Source organism: Perca flavescens, chromosome 3 (assembly GCF_004354835.1).
Source record: "Perca flavescens isolate YP-PL-M2 chromosome 3, PFLA_1.0, whole genome shotgun sequence".
In the NCBI taxonomy this organism is placed as follows: Eukaryota; Metazoa; Chordata; class Actinopteri; order Perciformes; family Percidae; genus Perca; species Perca flavescens.
The window spans coordinates 11,129,440-11,149,526 of NC_041333.1; the positions used below are offsets into that span (position 1 = coordinate 11,129,440).

At 42.7% G+C, this 20,087-nt stretch overlaps 1 protein-coding gene across 1 annotated transcript; it reads left to right on the forward strand.

Annotated features, from left to right (window-relative positions):
- The first annotated feature begins 1,786 nt into the window (after positions 1-1,786).
- wdr81 (WD repeat domain 81) lies at positions 1,787-19,112 on the forward strand. The gene is made up of 12 exons (XM_028573013.1): positions 1,787-2,192; positions 3,780-4,278; positions 6,331-9,893; positions 9,978-10,085; positions 10,227-10,426; positions 10,557-10,738; positions 11,016-11,181; positions 11,533-11,698; positions 11,821-12,648; positions 12,795-12,940; positions 13,077-13,259; positions 17,719-19,112. Exons 2-12 carry the CDS (start codon positions 3,917-3,919, stop codon positions 18,043-18,045), a joined length of 6,231 nt encoding a protein of 2,076 aa, XP_028428814.1. The 5' UTR covers positions 1,787-2,192; positions 3,780-3,916; the 3' UTR covers positions 18,046-19,112.
- The last annotated feature ends 975 nt before the right edge of the window (positions 19,113-20,087 follow it).

Here is a 20,087-nt window from a genome sequence, read left to right on the forward strand (position 1 = left end):
AAGCTGGAGTTACCACTGCATCACATTTTTCACTTATCACTGCACTGATTGGAGGTTTTTTGAGGATGCAGCTACTGATCTGGATGAAGTAACTGACACTGTGACATATTACATCAGTTTTTGTATGCCGATTAAAACCTTCAGCACATACAGCAACAATACGCCCTGGTTCACAGCAAAAGTGGGGACAGGCCAGAGACACACTGAAGTGAGACATCTAAGCAGCAAAGAGAAATATACTCTGAAATTAATACTCTGTCATTTTGATGCTACAAAGCAATAACCTCCCGTTAGCATTCCATTGACTGCCATTCATTTTGACGTCACTTTGACAGCGAATAACTTTACATCTGAAGCGTTTAAAGACTCTATTTGTCCATTGTTTATTTCTAAAGAAACGATTGTGTCATAACCAAGCGACTTACTGTCGCATAGTAGAGGAATTACTGTATAGTACAGGAGAAGCTCGCAGGCAGTTTCGACTTACGTTAGCTGTTTAGGTTTAATTACTGATGTTAACTAGTATTTTAGTTAGCAATAATTAGCCTGTGCCCATGTTATCTCCTTACATATTCCTACGTTCTCCATCTCTGTAAGATTGGGAATGATTGAGATTTCTCTTGGCACAGCTACCAGAAGACTTACAACTTTCAGACAGGTTGCTCACGTCACATTTACGTTGTCTCTCTCAGTTGGAAGCGCAGTAACGCTCAGCGCTCACCGGAAAAGTGCTTCTAATATCCTTCACTGGTTTCCGTCCAGAGCACCAGGCTCTTTTGGTCCATTTTATATATGTCAATGGGCTTTACCAACTACACCCCCCCCCCCCCAGCAGGAGAGTCAGGAGAGTTAGTGAATATAGAGAGATTATTATAGAGATTATTATAGCGAGTAGAGAGTTCATAGAAAGTTTATAGCGAGTAGAGAGTTTATTGCAGGTAAGTTTATAGTGAGTAGACAGTTTATTGCAAGTAAGAAAAGAAATAGGCTCAGCCCTGGAACAGTGGAAAAAAATCTGTTTCTGAATAAAAATGACATTTGATGTCTATATCCACAAACGTCACCAAGCACAATAATATCCCCCTGACCTGTCCGCGAGCACTGTTATTGTCCATAAGCACCATCACTGTGCCAAAGTATGTCCTTGCCACTGTCAAAGCACTGCCCCAATCAATTGACTCAAACAATTTCTATAAACACCACACTGGCAGTAGACTACATGTCAGACTGTTAGATTGCTCATATGGCGTATGCCTTCTGCACTGCCTATCTCACCTATTTGGCTGAGGAAACAATGTTGCTCTAGGCTACGTACTCAATATAATCACAGAAACGTGTACAATGTGCAATGTGTTCTACATTAATTTCCCTCCAAAATGTATGGGTTTACAAACACAAGAAACGTTCACAACCAAAATCCTAACTTTATAGTTTTATTTTGTGGAGAAGGCAATGACATTTTCATTGATGCAAGGTCACATAGGCTTAGTTATTTATGTCATTATTTATTTATCCATGAATTCATACACAAAATATACTCATCTTCGACTCAAAGACATTCATACCTAATATCTGTGATCGTCGTGATCTAATATTTTTATTTATACAATCAACAAACAATACACTGGGACATAACAACCCAGGAGTCCCAGGAGCATCTTTGAAAGTTTGTGACACAATGCTATTCTTCCTTTCACCACTAGATGTCCGCATAGAGTACTGAAGCTTAGAGTATTGAACCTTTTTTCGATGTTCAGAAAGCTTCAGTTCGCCATCACTAGTTGGGGCTGATGGGAAGCATCTGCCAAACCGGACACTGTAGGAGTTCACTAACTCCAGAAGATGGCAGTAATGCAATACTAATAAGGATGCCAGCTGCCGAAACTCAAAGAAGAATGGCAGCAGCAGTCACATGAGATGGGGCTGGTGTTGTGTCACGTGAGGTGTCTCTTCTTAAACATGGCTCCTTCAACTAGCACAGAACAAAAACAACATCGGCTGACTGACTGTCGTCTGTCTGCTGACATGCATCAGTAAACTTTAGAAAAAGGGAGGGAGCAAATGTGGCCCCGCTGTATGTTCTCGTTTTATAGAGTTACTGTAGTAACGTTACAAACTCATCATGTGTGACACCGGTGCACCGTTAGCTTAAGGCTAGCTAGCTAGTTGTCAACTGCTACAAGTGGTGAGAGGTAAGCAAAATACTAAACAGTGAGCGCTGTTGTTCTGTAATTACAGTGGAGTTTAACCAGTATGGCTGCTCCCGTTTCGCTTTGTGTCAATGATGCTAGTAACTATATGAGGGCTTTCTGCTTGCTTGAGTGAGTTATCGTAACGTTAGCCACTTCGATAAGCTAGCTAACTGTCAAGTTGACGTTATTTCCCCAATAGTCTAGGGTGACCATATTTTTATTTCCAAAAAAGAGGACACTCGGCCTGGCCTTGAGACAAATCCAGACAGTGGTGATTCTCAGAGGTTAATGAACATGCTTTATTATGCCTCAATTGTGCAAAAATAACTTCTGTAATAAAATAAAATCTGTAACAACATGTAACAAAATAATAGCTCTCTTTTAAAATAAATAAATAATATGAAATAATGTTCTAAATATGACCTCTTCTGTGTTAGAAAATCCAGCTTCAACAAAATATCTCTTAATACCTTTTCAATGTAATAAGATAAATAATAAAGACACTGAAACATATGTGCCAGCTTTGCACACGGTGCACTCCGCCTCCCACTTGTCCGATCCCGACCGGGACGGTATGTGGGACATTTTTTTTGCAGTTCAACTGTGAAGCTGCACTAGTCTTGTTTTATGGTTGTAAGTGGACTGATGTTTATACTTGTGCGCTAGTGTGTGCGTCGATACGGCGTGTGTGTGTGTGGGGAGTAGGTGATATAGAGCGGGGGAGAAGTAAGAGTGACAGCGAGCGAGTCCTACCGACTCTAGAGTCATAGTGAGAGAAACAAAGTGTCTCCCCTGTGTTTTCTGACCACGGTGGGAAATCTTTAGCAGGAAACGCTTCGGCATTTTGTGTGTAATGCTGCTCCGCTGTCTGCTCTGGTCCCTGTGTATGTGCGCGTCGCAGAGCCGCTCACAAGGCAGCCTCTCGGGAATTACGTCACACAACAAAGTAGCCTACCGTAGTATTGTGTTGAGCAAAGTGCCAGTCAATTTAAGTACACCCCCGGACAGTAGGTAAAAAGTGGACATGTCCGGGCAAAAGAGGACGTTTGGTCACCCTACAATAGTCTTCTTAAACTCCCAACTCACTTTATCCGTTCAGATAAGTAGCTAGGCCTATAACGTGAAATATGTTGTCATAACATTTACACGTGTCGTATTTAATCTTGCAATTTTTATACTCTCGGTTGAAACTGGGCGCTTTGGATGTTGGCTATCTATTCCAGACAGTTAACGTTAGTAGCCTTGCTAACATTATAATACATATCCATTCAAACTTTGAACTACTTGTACTGTATTACCGTCTTCGGAACTTGTTGTAAAGTGTGTTGTACATTTAGTAAGCCAGTGAGTAATAGTTTGCTTGTGGTAAAGTTGTAGTTGACCAAATGTGCTGATGGGGCGGAAACAGTCATGTGAGCAGAGTTGAGCTCAAAATTCAGGGACTTTAAGGACAAGTACTCGTGTGCATTCACCAACATCACATAATTCCTTCATTGCAGCGACCTGCTTTTCAGCAACATTACTGTTAATGAACTACGAAAGAAGCTTATCTAATTATCCATTTATGCTTTTCAATTATTTCCTCAGAGGAAGAGGAGATTAGCTCTGCATTTGATGACTGTGATTTCTTCCTCCATGAATGTCTGAAAGCCGTCCTTGTGGAAGACAGCAAGGCATACGTGGCAGGACATTGTGTGACTCTTAACAAGCATTGGAGACTCACCATGGATTGGCTGATGCATACAGTTGAGAAAGACTTGGGGATTGACCGGCGGCAGCAAGGACCAGGTCCTCGTCCCAGGGAGGTCATAGCCCTTGTTCCAACGCGCTGGGTGTTGGGCCTGAGGGAGAGGAGGATCATGCGCTGTGCCCGCTTTGACAGCATCAGTGAGGCAGAAATTCGCACCTACCTTCAGTGTTCCCAGGCAAAGTTGCCTCCTGGCTGGACACGAGTCTGCATTCAGGGTCTGAGGAAAAGCAAGCTGAGCTACAGATTGGCCAGAGACCCATGTCATCAACAAATGGAATTCATGTCACAGGATTCTTATGTCAAAACAATGCAGTGTGTGTCGCAACATAATGTCAGGTACTATACAAACTTTGATATGCTGTTTTTATATATAGTCACCATATGTCTGTGGTAAAACTCAATCAAATGAAAAAAATATCCTTTTTAAAGACCATGTCATTCCCATGTAATTTGTGAAAATAAATTGCTCTCATACAAAGAGCTTAAAAAGCTTCTCTATGATAATTGTAGGTAGAGCTGAAACAATTAATTGATTAATCTATAAATTGATCGACGGATCTTTAATCTGCAACAATGTTTAAAAAGGATTGCTTGTAAAATTAATTTATCCAGCAAAAATGCTGCATTACTGTTTTTGTACATTTTATATTGAGATAAAATGTATCAATGTACGGTCTTTAGGCAATTTTTACTACTTTCTGACATTTTATAAAGTAAATGATTGATTAAAAAAATAACGGTTAGATTAATCTCTAATGAAAATTATTGTAAATTGCAACCATAAAATCAAGGTACCTAGAACCTCACTTAAAACAGACTTGCCTTTGTGTATTGCTTTAGAGTTTGTGTACAAATTAGCTTTTTTTCAATTACAATACTACCTTCTATGGTTAAGACAGAGTATCTCACTCACTGTTAGTGGGGTCGCTCAATAGTGCACTCTTATAATATTAGCATACCTGCAAACTTGTCGCTTTTCGGCGAAAATTGCCGTTTTGAATGGGAAAATGTAATCCATATGAATTGTGTAGATCCAAAGAGTTTTTTTATAGTTTTTTTAGACCCGGTGCTAATACGGCAACGGTGCCTTAACGACCGTTATCTACCAGACCGAATAGCAACGCGGATTTCGGTGCCTTATTTGGGTGCCACTTAAATGCCTCCGCTTCTCTCTGATGCTCCGAAAACGGACGTTAGAGGCAACTGAAACATTGCCGCACGGGCCGCTAGTTACGGTAACTCTACACTCAACAGCAGGTAACGTTAGCCTACCGTTAGCTAGCAGCTGGAGTAAACGGTTAAAATGCTGACAGTTAAATAAAGTGTTGCCGTTGTCTGAAAAACAACACAGATGTTGCGTTCACTTGAAATTCACCTCGCCAGCCTTGTGCTGCATTCAAAGTTATTGTAAAATACCCATCCAGTGGTTGTTTTTGTCGTTTAACAGGAATTTACTGGTGAGTTATTATTTCATTTTTAATAAATCATTTAATTTTAACCCTGTGGCCTTAGCAATAAACAAGCCATATATATATATATATATATATATATATAAATAAATAAATAAAAGTCGGCTTCAAACAGGGGGGATGATGTGTCACCTTTTTCAGCCCTTCTGAGTTTGCAGGTATGTATTAGGCAGTTCACTCTTGCTTGTAGCTTTTGGGAGATTCCCATAGTCAGAAAGTCAAACTATTGTTAAAGTGATGGTTCGGAGTAATTTGTAGAGTTAGCGTTATCAGCTGAATAGTTGATAGACGAGTGCTTATGGACATCTACAAATTACCACACCGAAAAGAGATACAACAAACATATTTATTAATTTAATGATTAAATAAGGTGTCTCCAAACTTACCTCCATTATAACTTGTCTCCTGCTAGTTGTACTACAGCACTTACTTTTAAAAAATAAGTTCAATTAATAAATAATTTTGTTGTATCTCTTTTCGGTGTTGTAATTTGTAGACGTCCCTAAGCACTCGTCTTACCGCCAGTAGCAGCAGAGAGCAGAAGCCAGCAGGCATGTGTTATTTGAATAAACTCCTGGTGTACTTACAAACTTTCCAATCAATTGTTTTATGAGTACATGCACTAAGCTATTCAGCTGATAACGCTAACTCTCCCAATGTTTGATCCAGGTGAAAAAAGCTTCTGGGGGGTTGTTTGGCTCGAGGTCATGGTGCAAAGGCCCCTAGGGTGAAATTACTCCGAACCATCACTTTAACTATCTTCGTAACTTAACAAATTGAGTTCTCGGGATAGATGTCTGTTAAATGTCTTGTTTGCAGTGAATTTAAAGTTCACAAGTGTAAGATTCATGTATGAGTATAAATATCTAATATATTTGAGATAGCAATAATTCAACTATGTCTTTTCTCTCTTTTTCAGGAATCTGTGGCATGATGCTCATTACAAACTTGTGCAGGCATATGCCGGAGCCAATGAGCAGATGCATGTTGCAGCTGTAGATGCAGTGCGTAATGCTTTACAGAAGCTCTTCAATTCCACCTTCATCTCATCTGACAGAGTGTCACCATCCCTTTCTCCAGCCAGAGAGAAGGAGAAAGAAAACTACTTGCCAACCAGTTCATCTTGCTCTTCCACGTCCCAGTCAGACCATCTGTGTCCTAATGTTCTGCCTGCAGAATGTCTGCTGGAGACAGCAGAAATGCTCTACGTGATTCTACCTTATACTCAGTATTCACTCCATGATATTGTCTCCTTCAGCCCAGCCAAGCTTGCTAACAGCCATGCCAAAGTGTTGTTCATTCTCTACCAGTTACTGATAGCTCTGCAGGGATGTCATGCAGCAGGTCTGTCTTGTGGAGAGCTCTCCCTGCAGGACGTAGCTGTAGATGAGCAGCTCTGCAGCCGCCTCAAGCTCAACCTAGCCCATTATGAGGAACTGGGGACGGAATGGGATGCAAGCAGCGATGTTACAGGCAGACAAGTGCCAAAACATGTCCTGCCAAGGAACAATTCATGTGTGAGCCAAGAGAACAAAATACTTTGCAAAGACTGCTTTGATGAGCTTAAGAAGTTGGTTCTGGACTGGGTCCATGGACGAGTCAGTAACTTCCGCTATGTGATGGAACTCAACAGGTTGGCAGGACGGCGAGAAGGAGACCCTAATTATCACCCAGTGCTGCCTTGGGTGGTTGATTTTACTGTGCCATTTGGAAAATTCCGAGACCTCAGGAGGTCAAAGTTCAGGCTGAACAAAGGGGATAAGCAGCTGGACTTCACATATGAGATGACCAAAGAGGCTTTGGCTGCTGCAGTCGGTAATGGGGTTGGTGGTAGCGGTGTAGGTGGAGACCTTGGTGGCTCTGTAGGTGCCGGCGGTGCTGGACAGTCTGACCATCTCCATGTACCTCACCACATATCTGATGTACTCTCAGACATTACCTACTATGTCTACAAAGCTCGACAGACACCCAAGTCAGTGTTGTGCAGCCATGTTAGATCCCAGTGGGAGCCGAATGAATACCCAGCCAGTATGGAGCGCATGCAGAGCTGGACCCCTGATGAGTGCATTCCAGAGTTCTACACAGATCCCTCCATTTTCCGCTCCATCCACCCCGACATGCCAGACCTGGATGTGCCTTCCTGGTGCAAGTCGTGTGAGGAATTTATTGAGGTCCATCGACGCCTTCTGGAGAGCAGAGAAGTGTCCCAGCACTTGCATCACTGGATAGATCTCACATTTGGCTATAAGCTGTCTGGTAAAGAAGCTGTCAAGGCCAAGAACGTGTGCCTCCACCTGGTGGACAACCACACCAATCTTACTACCTATGGTGTAGTTCAGCTGTTTGACCAGCCCCACCCACCACGCTTATCTCCTTCCCAGTACGCCCCAGCAGAACCTCCTCTCCTTGGCCTTGCTGCTCTTAATGTGCCTTCTCTACACATCCCTCAAATTGACAGTGCGGCTGACACTGTGGATGAAATGGTGCCAGAGTCTACAGGGTGTGAGTCCAGTGGCTGGACCATGGTAGACAGAGATGAAGAGCTTGAACAAGGTATGGAAGCTCTGGACTCATTAGCATCTGCTGGCTCAGCCAGTTCTGCGCCCTGCTCTGTGCCAATGCCAAGCATCAGTACGGCTGGAGGAAAGATGGGAGGAGAGCACACAGCACTTAATGTATCTCAGTCCCCGAGTTCATTCCCTGGTGACTTCACAAGTGGCTTAGGCCCTGGTTTACGCAGTGCCATGTTACAAAGGGGTGGGTCAACAAACAAAAAACATGGGGAGGTTAGTGTTACTGCCACCAATGCAGAGGATATCAAGATTGTCCTCCCTGAAGGCTTCAACCCATTGCAGCCGTTGGAAGAGCTGGAGAAGTTGAATAACTTCCTGGTAAAGAGTCTGCATGCTGAAGTATGGCATCCTGCAGGATCTGCTGACTGCATGAACGATGGTGTCATAATTGAATCTCTACCTTCTCTTACACAGCTCTACCAAAGAGACATGCAGGCCCTTGGTGTTCTCATCGCTGAGATATTCCACTCCTCTAAACTGAGAGGACTGAAACCAGGCACCCCCCTGAGACAGCGTTTCCAAGCTGTAATGAAGCTATGTTCTGCCAGCCTCCGTGATGTGCCACTGTCTTTGCATCATGCTCTTGAGATACTGCTTCTAATAGAGAAGCACTCTGGAATAGCACAGAAAGAAGTACCAGATTGCCCACATCCACTTCTTTTCAAATATGAACCCATCTGCGATGGTCTCCCTCCCCCAAACCCCTGCCAATTATTGAACTCAATCATCACCCCCTTTCCTTTCCCTTCCTATTTTGCAGCACTTCATAATTTTATCTTTTCCTACCATGCCAAGATGGAGACCACGTGTAGTCTTCAAGGAAGAGATGTTGTCTTTAACTTGTGGCAGCAGCTTGAGACACTGTTGCGGGGTAACATCACAGCTGAGGGTCTTGAAATTCTCTTGCCCTTCATTCTAGCCCTCATGCTTGAGGAGTCCACTGCTGTCTATGCTACTTGGTACCTTTTTGAGCCCATCTCTAGAGTACTCGGTCCCAGAAATGCAAACAAGTACCTTCTGAAGCCACTGATCAACGTTTATGAAAACCCTCACTGCCTACGGGGACGTTTCTATCTCTACACTGACTGTTTCATTCTGCAGCTGATTGTGAGGCTCGGCCTGCAGGCCTTTCTGTCCAGCCTACTCCCCCACGTGCTGCAGGTCATCACTGGCTTTGAAAGCTGCATCTCAGGCTTGGGCGGGGAAGCTGGCAAAGGGTTGAGGAGTGGCACGTGTAATCTAGAAGAGGAAGAAGACTATCAATGTGGCGAGGTGCAGCCATCTTCTGGATCTGTTGGCGGGAAAATGGGAGGTGGCGGTGGTGCCAGTGGAGGAGTCGGCGTGGTGGGGGAGTCGGGTATGGTCGACTACTCCTCTGGCATCAGTCTCAATGACCAGGTTTTTCTCTCAGAGGCAGAGGACTTTCAGAATGAGTTCTATGTCAACAGTGGAGCAGGGGTGGCTGCTGGGAAACCGCAGAGCCAGAACTCTGCAGCCAAGGATCAAGACCAGGAGTCTCTAAGTGTGGGGAAACTAAGTGACAAAAGCAGCACAAGTGAGCTCTCACTGGGTGATGGAGACTCAATGCGGGATAGAGCCAGTCTCAAATCAGCTGACAGCAGCCAGGACCTGAAACACGCTAGTGAGGGAGAGGAGGGAGGAGAGCTGGAGGAAGAAGAGGTGACCGAGACTAATGAGGGTAAAGAGGGGACAGACGACCCTACTGTTGCCAACCTGGAGCTTTCTGGCTGCACAGACGTTTCAGGCGCTACAGTTGCCACTCTGGAAGGTGAATTTATGAATGGAATGGCACTGGAAGAGACTGATAAAGGCATTGTGGGAGAGCAGGAAGAGGATAACCATGATCCATCAGAAGAGTCTCGGGAGAAAGAGCAAAAGATTCTTCTAGGTGAGTGAATGATTGAGGTTTATGTAAATTTGTTTATTAACTGATAATGTCTAATGATTTTAATCATGTCTACTCCACACACAGACACTGTTTGCAAAACCGTTCGGTGGCTGTCAGCAAAGCTTGGACCGACAGTGACGGCTCGATACGTGGCCAGAAATTTGCTGCGATTGCTCACAAATTGTTACATTGGTACGTAAATATATAACTTGAATTGCCTCGTGAATACATGATTAATATTTGAGCAAACCATTTTTGTATTTCAAAGTGGGTGGGTGTGTTACTGCTCGTGTTTTCTTCACCCCTTTTCCTCCTTATGTTCTCTGCCTGTAGGGCTTGAGAAACACCAGTTTGTGACCGTTGCATCGGAGGAGAGCAGTCTGGAGAGTGTGGGAATGGGCAGTGTTTATGAGAAGAAACCTGTTCTTGGTGACCAGACAGCAGGGCCTGTGTTGGACTGTCTCATCTACATAGCTCAACTTTATGGAGAGCCTGTACTCACTTACCAGTACCTACCTTATATAGGATATCTGGTAAGGCAAATGTACACTAGCACACATGCTGTAAAACCTCCTTTGGCCTTTTAAGCTGAATTCCTGTTTTGTGGAAAAATGTAATATGTGCCAAATGTTCTTTTAATTTCACAAATATGTTTGTTTCCAGGTTTCTCCACCTTCTTCGCAGCGTCTTAACACGCGTAAGGAGGCAAGTCTGCTTGGAGCTGTTGCACTTACACAGAAGATCATTGTCTTTCTTTCTGATACCACTCTAATGGACATGCTTATGAAGATCAACCAGGATGTGCTCCTGCCACTACTGGACTTGCTCACCACCCCTCGTATGGGGTAAATAACAGACATACAATGACGCAAATACTCTAGATGTATGTTAAGGGAAATAACTTATGATGGTGCATAATTATTTGAGCACAGCATGTCAACTAGTAATATCATTGTAAAATATTGCAAACATTAATTTTCTTTTTATTAAGTGAACTATTCATATTTTTGAAATGCATTGTGTTTTTCATTTTTGTGTTGAAATAGAGTATAATCAGAAAACCTGCTAAAATACATCTGTCATTCATCCTCTGCTTGGTTGTACCCATTCTGCTGTACTCAGGTTCCCCAGCGGGGTGCAGACACGCACTGCCGTCTGTCTCAAGACACTCAGCCTGATGGCTCTCATCTGTCTGCGCATCGGGAGGGAGATGGTGCAACAGCATATGGCTGACACTCTGCGTCGGTTCTTTGCTGTTTTCTCTCTGCTGCATTCTCTGCAGCCCCAGGTATTCACACACACACACACACACACACACACACAAAGACTGACGAGCGTGTTGTCAGTTTATTTCTAGAATGCTTTCAACAAGCAGATCTGTCACAAAGAGCTTTACAAAAACAGATGACAGAATGGCAGATGAAAATATGGATGAAAATAAAAACGAGGCAGAAACTTGGAATACAAACTGTCTGACAGACAGAGCAACTGAAAGAGTACTTGCATTTGTGAGCATGGCAGGATGGTTTTTCTTGTTGCATCAGATAATTTTTAGAATTTTCTTCATGTAGTTACACCTATGTCTTTTGAGAATGGAATTGGAAATACACACGTGTTGACGGTCTCTTTTACACTGTAGCTGGACAGCGCTCCTCGCAGAGTTGTGGGAGAAGTCACGGTTGTGGACGTCTTCACGCCCGAAGAGTCGAATGTGACATATGAGTTGGGGGTATTGGAGGAGCTACAGACTGTATTTAACCCTGAGATGGCCCATGCCTCATACATCCCCTTCTACTGCCTCATTGGTAGGAAACTGCCAAACTCAAAATGCCCTGTCCAGCAGGAAGAAGGCAGTATACTCTGCTAAAATCAAATATATTTTTACACTTCAGTGGTATAAATTAGTGCTGTATTGTGATTTCTGTAGGTGACATGGCTATTCGGAAGCTGGTTCCCAACCACGAGCTGGTCTGGCAGTTGGCCCAGTCCTACCATCTGAGTTTGCATCAGGGGAGTACAGAGACAAACCTCACAACAGCGTCAAAGGTGGAGTTACCTCCTACTTCCATGGGTCTCTCTGGTTTTGGCAGACATGTGGGTTGCAGCCCATTCCCTGCACCCTCGACTAGCTCCACCTCGCTAGGAGACTCCCTACCTGAGTCGGGAACGTTTGGGAGCCACCTGGTAGGAAACCGCATCCAAGTGTCCCGGGACACTGATTATGATGGTAGTCCGACCCTGGGCTTGGCCAACTCTTGGGGACGCTCTAGCCATACCACCCCCATCATTACCACTGCCTCCACCTTCACCACTCCGTCAGTAGGCACAGCTTCCTTCTCCTCCTCCTGGGTGACAGGCCCCACCCCAGAGGACAGTGTCCTGAAGCAGGAGCTCCCTCGCAGTGGCCGTTCCCTGCAGGGCAACTGGCTGGCTTACTGGCAGTATGAGATTGGCCTCAACCAGCAGGATCCACATTTTCATTTCCACCAGATCCGACTGCAGAGCTTCCTGGGCCACTCAGGCACCACAAAGTGTTTGGCACCGCTGGCAGGAGAGGATTACTTTCTCTCTGGTAGTAAAGACAAGACTGTGAAGCTTTGGCCTCTCTATAACCATGGTGATGGAACACAGGAGGTGGAGCCCAGGCTGACGTACACTGACCATCGAAAGTCAATCTTTTATGTTGGACAGCTAGAGGCTTCACAGGACGTAGTCAGCTGCGATGGTAATGTGCACCTGTGGGACCAGTATACAGGTAAGAGAGACAATGCATTTCTGCTTATTATTAGAACTGTGCATCTAAAATGTATGTCATTTTTTCCATGAGAACATGAGACTCAAATGGAATGAAAATAATAACCGTATTATTCTATATAACTACACTCGATCTGTTGTCCTTAGGTAAGCAGATCCGCTCGTATGAAGCCGTGGATGGGAAGAATCCCATTACAGCTGTCACCACCATGCCAGCACCACACTGCAGTGTTGTGTTTGGCAGTGCAGATTCTATTCTCCGCTTCATCGACCCTCGCAAACCTGGATTGCAGGTAGCAGATTACATTAAGGAAGCTCATTCTGCCATACAATATTCCCCAATTATATTTTCAAAATGGTAGCACCTTTTACACTTCTCCAGTATAGTTATTTCAGACTTGACGGTGACCAATTCCCCTGTGTCCCCAGCATGAATTTCGTCTGGCATACAACAATGTGAGTGCTGGGCTCATCCGCTACCTGGCAGTGAGCCCTTCAGGGCGTACTGTGGCTGCAGGTTTCTCATCCGGCTTCATTGTTCTGCTAGACGCACGCACAGGGCTTATTCTGAAGGGCTGGCCAGCTCATGAGGGAGATATCCTCCAAATGAAGGTGTGTGTGTTCGTGTGTGTGTGTTTGTGTGTTCTTAGTCAGTGGTGTTCAATACATTTGTAGTCTAGACAATGTTCTACAATTGACAGTAAAAAAGGTTCTATGGTTTGACTGTTGACAACAATAGTTGCAATGAACAAGTGCATTTCTTTATTTAAATAACAGACCGTAAAGAGGAGACAAGGAATGCAACTAGTGGTTCCTGGCTAGACTTGAACCTTGGATGTTGCAACTACATGGACAAACCTGTAGGGAGCAGTGCACCCCTAAAGTGCATCTCTTACAGGATTAATTTGAAATAGTTATTTCAACTATTTGGGAACATTAGTCATATGTTTTTCATGTTTTCAAATTGTAACATTTTGGGTAGTTACATTAATCTTAATATATTTGTTGAATGCATAAGTAAATGAGTGATTTCAGAATAGTATAGACCAGAGATCGTCAACAGGGGGTCTGAAACCCCTAGGGGGTCCTTAGAGTCACTGTAGGGGGGACCTCCAAATTATTGTTGAATTTTAGTTTTGTTCTTGTTTACAAGAATCCAACATATTATTAGCAAATATAAATCCCCACTGATGATGGGCTTACTTAACCTGACTCCGCCAGATGGATCGCTTCGCATTTGCTCGGCATATCCATCTGGGAACTTTCCGTTGGAGAACTTTTGGAAAGTGGTGAAAATACTGGTTAGCTGATTGGATGAAGCATCTGTCTATCACTTATGTTGGTGATAGACGGGCCAAATCAACCAATCAGATCCACGAAGCTTATGAAAATACAACCACAAGCCCGCCCCTGCTGCTGCAGGCAAAGCATAGCTTGTTAGCTCAGCAAGCAGGCAACATGTCGGTAAAGGATATTTGCCGTTTGTGTAACGAGAATTTAGGAATAAAAGGCACCCTTTCAGGTCCCCGGACCGCTGTTTGAAAATACTGGATAGCTGATTGGATAAACCATCTGTCTATCACCACCTAACCCGCCTCAAAACCAACGCTGATTGGCCTGGTCGTTTGGCTAACAGCTCCAAATTTTCTCTATCTCAAGATGCCAGACTGATCTGCGAGTGGAAAACTGGAGCTCGCGAGATCAGGACGGTCTCACGAGGCTAGGGCTTACTTGCCTATAGGTTACGCTGTCATGAAGGTAGCCATCCACAGATACAGTTTAATCCCAAAGGATACACTGTGCCACATTTATGTTGAGAATTAAAATATTATTTATAAAATCATGCCAACAATTATTATTTTGATAGCTTAGTATTCTATGCACTAAAAAGGTAACTATAAAGGCTTTAGTCTGCCCTACACGTTATTGTAGGCCCAGTTTAATATCCAACTTCATGTTATACAATATATGTAGTAGGGGGTCCCTGCTTCATCTCTCTCTCAGTTAAGGGGTCCTTGGCTTGAAAAACGTTGAAGACCCCTGGTATAGACAGTTAGTTGGTTGGTTAGGCTATGTATTAAAACCACTGTTGGATGCGTAGCAGACTTCAGAGAAGAAGGGAGGAAGAAAAGGAATAAAATATGAATAACTCAGAGTGGCTGAATACTAACTACTTTTGTATGTCCGTTCAGCTCGGAAGGAGAACAGAAATATCAGTGATTTCCTGATAGTAAGGAGAAACATGCCTTGCTTTTTTTGCTTTAGAAAATGATACCTCAATCAAATGGTGGCCAAACACTAACTTGAACCCTTGTTACACCACGCACCAGTATTTTACATGTTTCCCAACACTGGCGGATTAACGGTCAAATTGTTGATTTAAGACGTGGGCGGGGGGTGGGAGACGCAGCTCATGCAGTGTGTCAAATAAATGGGCAATTGCTCACTATGCTGTAGTCAAACTTTGTGTTCTATCAGATAAATTGTAGTTAAAAACAAGTGGACCACTTTTCCAACATGACTCCATTACTTTGTTGAGTTGTAAGCATGGTATAAATTCTGAAATAATAGAAGGTATGAGAGGGGTTGGATGATTGGTATATGATCAAATAGAACATGCAGTGTTGTAGTCAAGAACACCTAAACCAAGACCAAGTCATCACCAAGACCAGAGTGTATCAAGACCGAGACTTTGAGGAGTTGAGACCAAGGCAGGACGAGACAGAGTCTAGACCAAAACCAGACCAGTGCGAGTCCCACACTGCATGGCACGATAAAATGTGGAAAATGCTAACCGTAGGCACTCCTCAAATTGATCGGAAAGATCCACATTCCCATAAAAAAACACCCACAGAAAACAAATTAATGAATTACTTCTTCATTCATAATTTGGCTGCAATCTCCCATACAGCCAGAGTTTCTTCTCATGTCTCCTGCATTCACTTTCTTGGGAGTGTGTGTTAAGGGGGTGGGGAGAGGGGGCTACCAGTAACTAATTTAAATTAGAATGAGTCAAGCTATTGGTTGCAGGACGTTTTACATCCAATCACAGTAATGATGTTAACCCATAAATCGGACAATGCACAGGCAATTGAGTGATATCTCTGCAGTTGTGGTCATGACTGGTCTTGAAACAAATCCTGAGTCCTCTTTATCTGAGACTGAGACACAAGACAGAGAAATTTGGTCCATACCGACCATACAGACCTTCAGAAAGTGGTCTTGAGACTGGTATGGAGACCAAGACCGATCTCGAGTACTACATCACTGATAACAGGCCTATACAGTAGGCTTTTACTGTTAGGAAGATCATATCTTTCTGTTGATTTGGTGTTAGTCAATGTTTAGGTGCATCAAAAACAGCATCCGAATATGGTGGGTAGTAGATCACTATCAGGCTTCCTGGTAAACAGTGGGAACTTTTGGATGACAACCGCTGTGGAAGTCACAACCCACATAGTGTCAGCCAGTTAATCACTTGTCACTTGTGTTTACTCTTTGACTCTGAGCGACCCACATTACATCCGTATGTCTGACCATGACACCTGGTGGATTGCCTACATGGGTTATAGAATCATTTTATGTTGATAAGTGACCTGCTTTTGATTCAGGTTGAGAGATCTTGGTGTAAAAGGGGCATCGGTGATAGTTTGTAAACCCCACATTGCCTCCCCCTGATAAAAATGAAAACATGCATTTTATTAAATGCAATAAGTTTGCAATTTTCATGAAGAGGAATATTATATAATATATTATATTATATTTCTGTTTAAGGTGTATTCAGCCTGTAATGTTAATTTAGTCTTAATTTAGTTTGGGAACAAACACCTGAGCTATTGCATGACATCTGAACTGTCCCCCCAAAAATGCCAGACACTGTAAGAGCCTGTTACTGTATTCTTTGACCAAATCACATACTTGAGCCAGAAGGTGTGGCTGTACTCTTCATTAGGCATGTGATAAATATTCAAGAAGACGTTCAGCCAAGGGCTTTTTCTTTTGACATTACCCAATGGTAGTGGTTGAGCTATACTAAGCGGTGCAGAGATGGTGAAAGTTGTACCCAGCAAGTCTGTTGTCAACAGTACGCAAGGATGAGCAAACTTTATTTAACCCCAAATTAGGTCAAGGATTGTCTCTCTAGTTTTAAAGGCACAAGTTTAGGCAAATATGGACACAGGTTACTCATTAGAAAGACCAGAGTGGTTCCCATTGGCACATTCATATTACTCCGACTTCCCCCGCAATTCTTGCGTGTAGCAACCAGTGGCTGTTTTCATATTAAGCTGGGTAATTAAAAACAAACTGTTTAGTATCTTATTTGAAGAAGGGGGAAAAAAAGAGTTAATTATTTGTAGTAAATAAAGATTATCAAACAAACTAATTAATCCCAACTAAAGGTTCTAAGTTTGTGGGTACAGGAACACTACAGGTTTTTATGTTTCATTAAATTCCAAGCTATGTGCTTTAGAGTGTCAGTAACTGTAGGCAATATGAGTAAGAAATGGCTATACTGTAAATAGGCAGTATGAGGTGTCTTTATTTTAAAAGTATCATATTTGGTTCATTCATTCTGTTCTCATATTCTTTTAGTTTCACGATACTCCGTAGTATTTAAAGCCATAGTGCATAGTTTCTGTCTCCCCCGTGAGGAATTCTAAGAAATGACAACAAAACTGTCGGCGCGTCCACATGATACAACCCTTCCGTGATCGTGCACGCGCCTCCACCCCTCCTCCACACAGTTGCTAGTAGCCAAGGAGGACACGGAGGATTAAAAAAACATTGACTCTTCCGAAGAGGTAATTATCTTCACTCAAGTTTCTGCACGCGAAAGTCGCCGGACGCCACAATCTTCTCAACATAGCCATACTGAGAAATACAGAGAGTTTTGTGTGGAGCTGATAGTTTTTAATTAGCATTTGGCAGTGGCTTAAATGTAACGGACGTTCATTAATATCAAAAATGTACGCACTAAAGCTTTAATCCCAAATCATGAAAAAAGGGTGTTGGAGTTTACTGGGATATGACATCAGCAGTTGGTGACTTCCTTTCTTGTTTTACTTTTCAGGCTGCAGAAGGAAACTTGGTCATCAGCTCCTCCACTGACTACACACTCGCTGTGTGGAAAGATTTGGAGCACAAGCCTCTTCGCCAGTACAAGTCGCAGTCCGACCCCATCCACGCCTTTGACCTTTACGGCTCGGAGATTGTGACCGGAACAGTGGCTAACAAGATCGGGGTGTACTCCATGGCAGATATCTCGCTGAGCCCAGTTAGCAGCACAAAGCTGAGCTCGGAGAACTTCCGCGGCACTCTGACCAGCCTGGCGGTCCTGCCCACCAAGAGGCTTCTGCTGCTTGGCTCTGAGAACGGGGCCATTCGGTTACTAGCTTAGGGGAAATCAATGGCTCCCAGCTTACCTTATTCCTGAAGACACTAGGTGTCTGAGCTCTCGCTGTCCCCTATGCTGGGCTCGAGGTGTACTCCTAGGGCAGTCACTCTAAATTGCTTTTTGAATGAAGCAGCACAAGTAAAGGCTTATTGCCGAATCTTGCCCCTCTGGCTGTTGGAACGGAATTTGATGAACAGGAAATGCCACACAGTTAACATTCATGTACAGTAAATTCCATGATTTTTTTTTTTAAAAAGCCTATAAGTATAGAAGTATATAATGGGGATTTCCTATCTTGACTAGGTAATTTATTCTTTTGACTAGGTCAGTTATTCTGTTCAAAAGAATGAATGAGACGACATGCTCAGGAAAGGTGGAACCAAACCTGGTTCTTATGTAGTGTTTACGCTTTCCAAATGGATGCATAACAACACCAAAAAAACATTGACCTCAACTTTCATTTCCCTCGATGTTAGAATACATGCGTATGCAAATGCACTGATTAAACTATGCAGTATTTGTAGATCAAATCATTTGTTTGTGTTAGTGTTAACGCCGTGTTTCATAAGAGTTGTTTCACAGTAGATTGTTTATACATCATGAACAATAGAAGTACAGCCGCTGTTTTGGTGCATCTTCTCAGAGTGGAGACGCTTCCGATGTCGTCGCTTTTAAAAGTCAATTACTGATGCACAGCCTTTATTCTACTGCAGAAATATGGCCTGAATTGTAACCTTTAGATTCTCACTCAGATTTTAAATACTGAATGTTTTTATCCACTAATACATTACTTGAAGTTGCTTTGGGATTTTTAAACCGTGTTTAGAAATTCTTGATTTAGCAGTCAGAACCTGTAGCAACATTACACGGGTAGTGTATCTAGGCAGGTGCCACTTTGACTGGGTATGCCAGTTGTTAGACTCACCATTCTCTAATTTCTGTCTACAAAAGCTAACATTGGAACAGTCAATGCCAAGATAAACAGTTTTGTATTTTAACATTTGTATGTAACTGCATATGAATATGTTGAGAGGAAGAAAAAAGGTCAATAAAAAATGTGGTTTAACTTGCTCTTTATTGTGTAATGCAAATGACTATACAGTAGATTCCCACAAAACTCGTAATGCCTCGGTCAAAGTTTTCACAGCCCAATAGCATCCAACAATCAAAACTCTCCTGTTTTGTATGATTTTCTCACTGCCATGTTGTAAAACAGTTTGCCTACTTTTCTAATTATTTGCCCAAAGCTCAAAATGCTCTGACAAGTGTACTACACCGTTTTTTTTTTTTTTTATTTTGTGTTTTTTGTAAACCGGGAGTGAAAGCTCAGTAATCATGAAACAAAACTTTGTTTTTGAAAAGGAAAATTTGTAGTTGTAATTGGTTATGATGGTTCCACTATCTCTGAACAATTTTAAGGAAAATCCTTCAAAGCTTATTTATTAACTGGATTAATAAAAAAAAATATTCCTTGTTTTGTTGTTTGTGTTTCATTTCTGTGTGATTCACCTGGATTCATCATGATTTCCAGCTTTGCCTCCTGATCTTGGCTGTCACTAGAGCTCAGATTGGACAAAGTCCCCTCTTGTGTTTGCACACGGCTGTCATGTGATCCAGCAGATATCGCTTAGTGGTGAAATGTGACCAAATGCACTGAAAAGTTATTTTTTTTTTTTTTTTCTTTCCCTCTCTTCAGCATTTCCATATCACAACATAAAACCACAGTTTCTAGACTTTGCAGAATGATCACATTATTTCTTTGAAGTTGGTAATAAATCAAAGCCAGGGTACTTTTTTGGGGGAGTGTGGGCTTGTGTTCTCTGACATCAAATGTGTAAGTCTGGTGTCGGCAAGCTGTATTTGTTTACCCACACAAAGTTTGATTAACCACAATTTTGCAATTAATCATGTTTTTCTGTCAAAGACTTAGTTGTGTCATGATATTATCACATGCCCATTCATATGCAAAGTAGATAAGCATATTTAACCCTGAAATTGTCTCAGTAGCCACATTTACAAATAAATAGTGGCTTAAATGAGGCCCC

Bases quoted from the DNA above. Each gene is read 5' to 3' on its own strand.
- wdr81 (XM_028573013.1), top strand. From the start codon at position 3,917: ATGGATTGGCTGATGCATACAGTTGAGAAAGACTTGGGGATTGACCGG. The intron at 11,182-11,532 runs GTATTCACACAC...TTTACACTGTAG, and splicing joins TGCATTCTCTGCAGCCCCAG to CTGGACAGCGCTCCTCGCAG. The intron at 12,649-12,794 runs GTAAGAGAGACA...TGTTGTCCTTAG, and splicing joins CCTGTGGGACCAGTATACAG to GTAAGCAGATCCGCTCGTAT.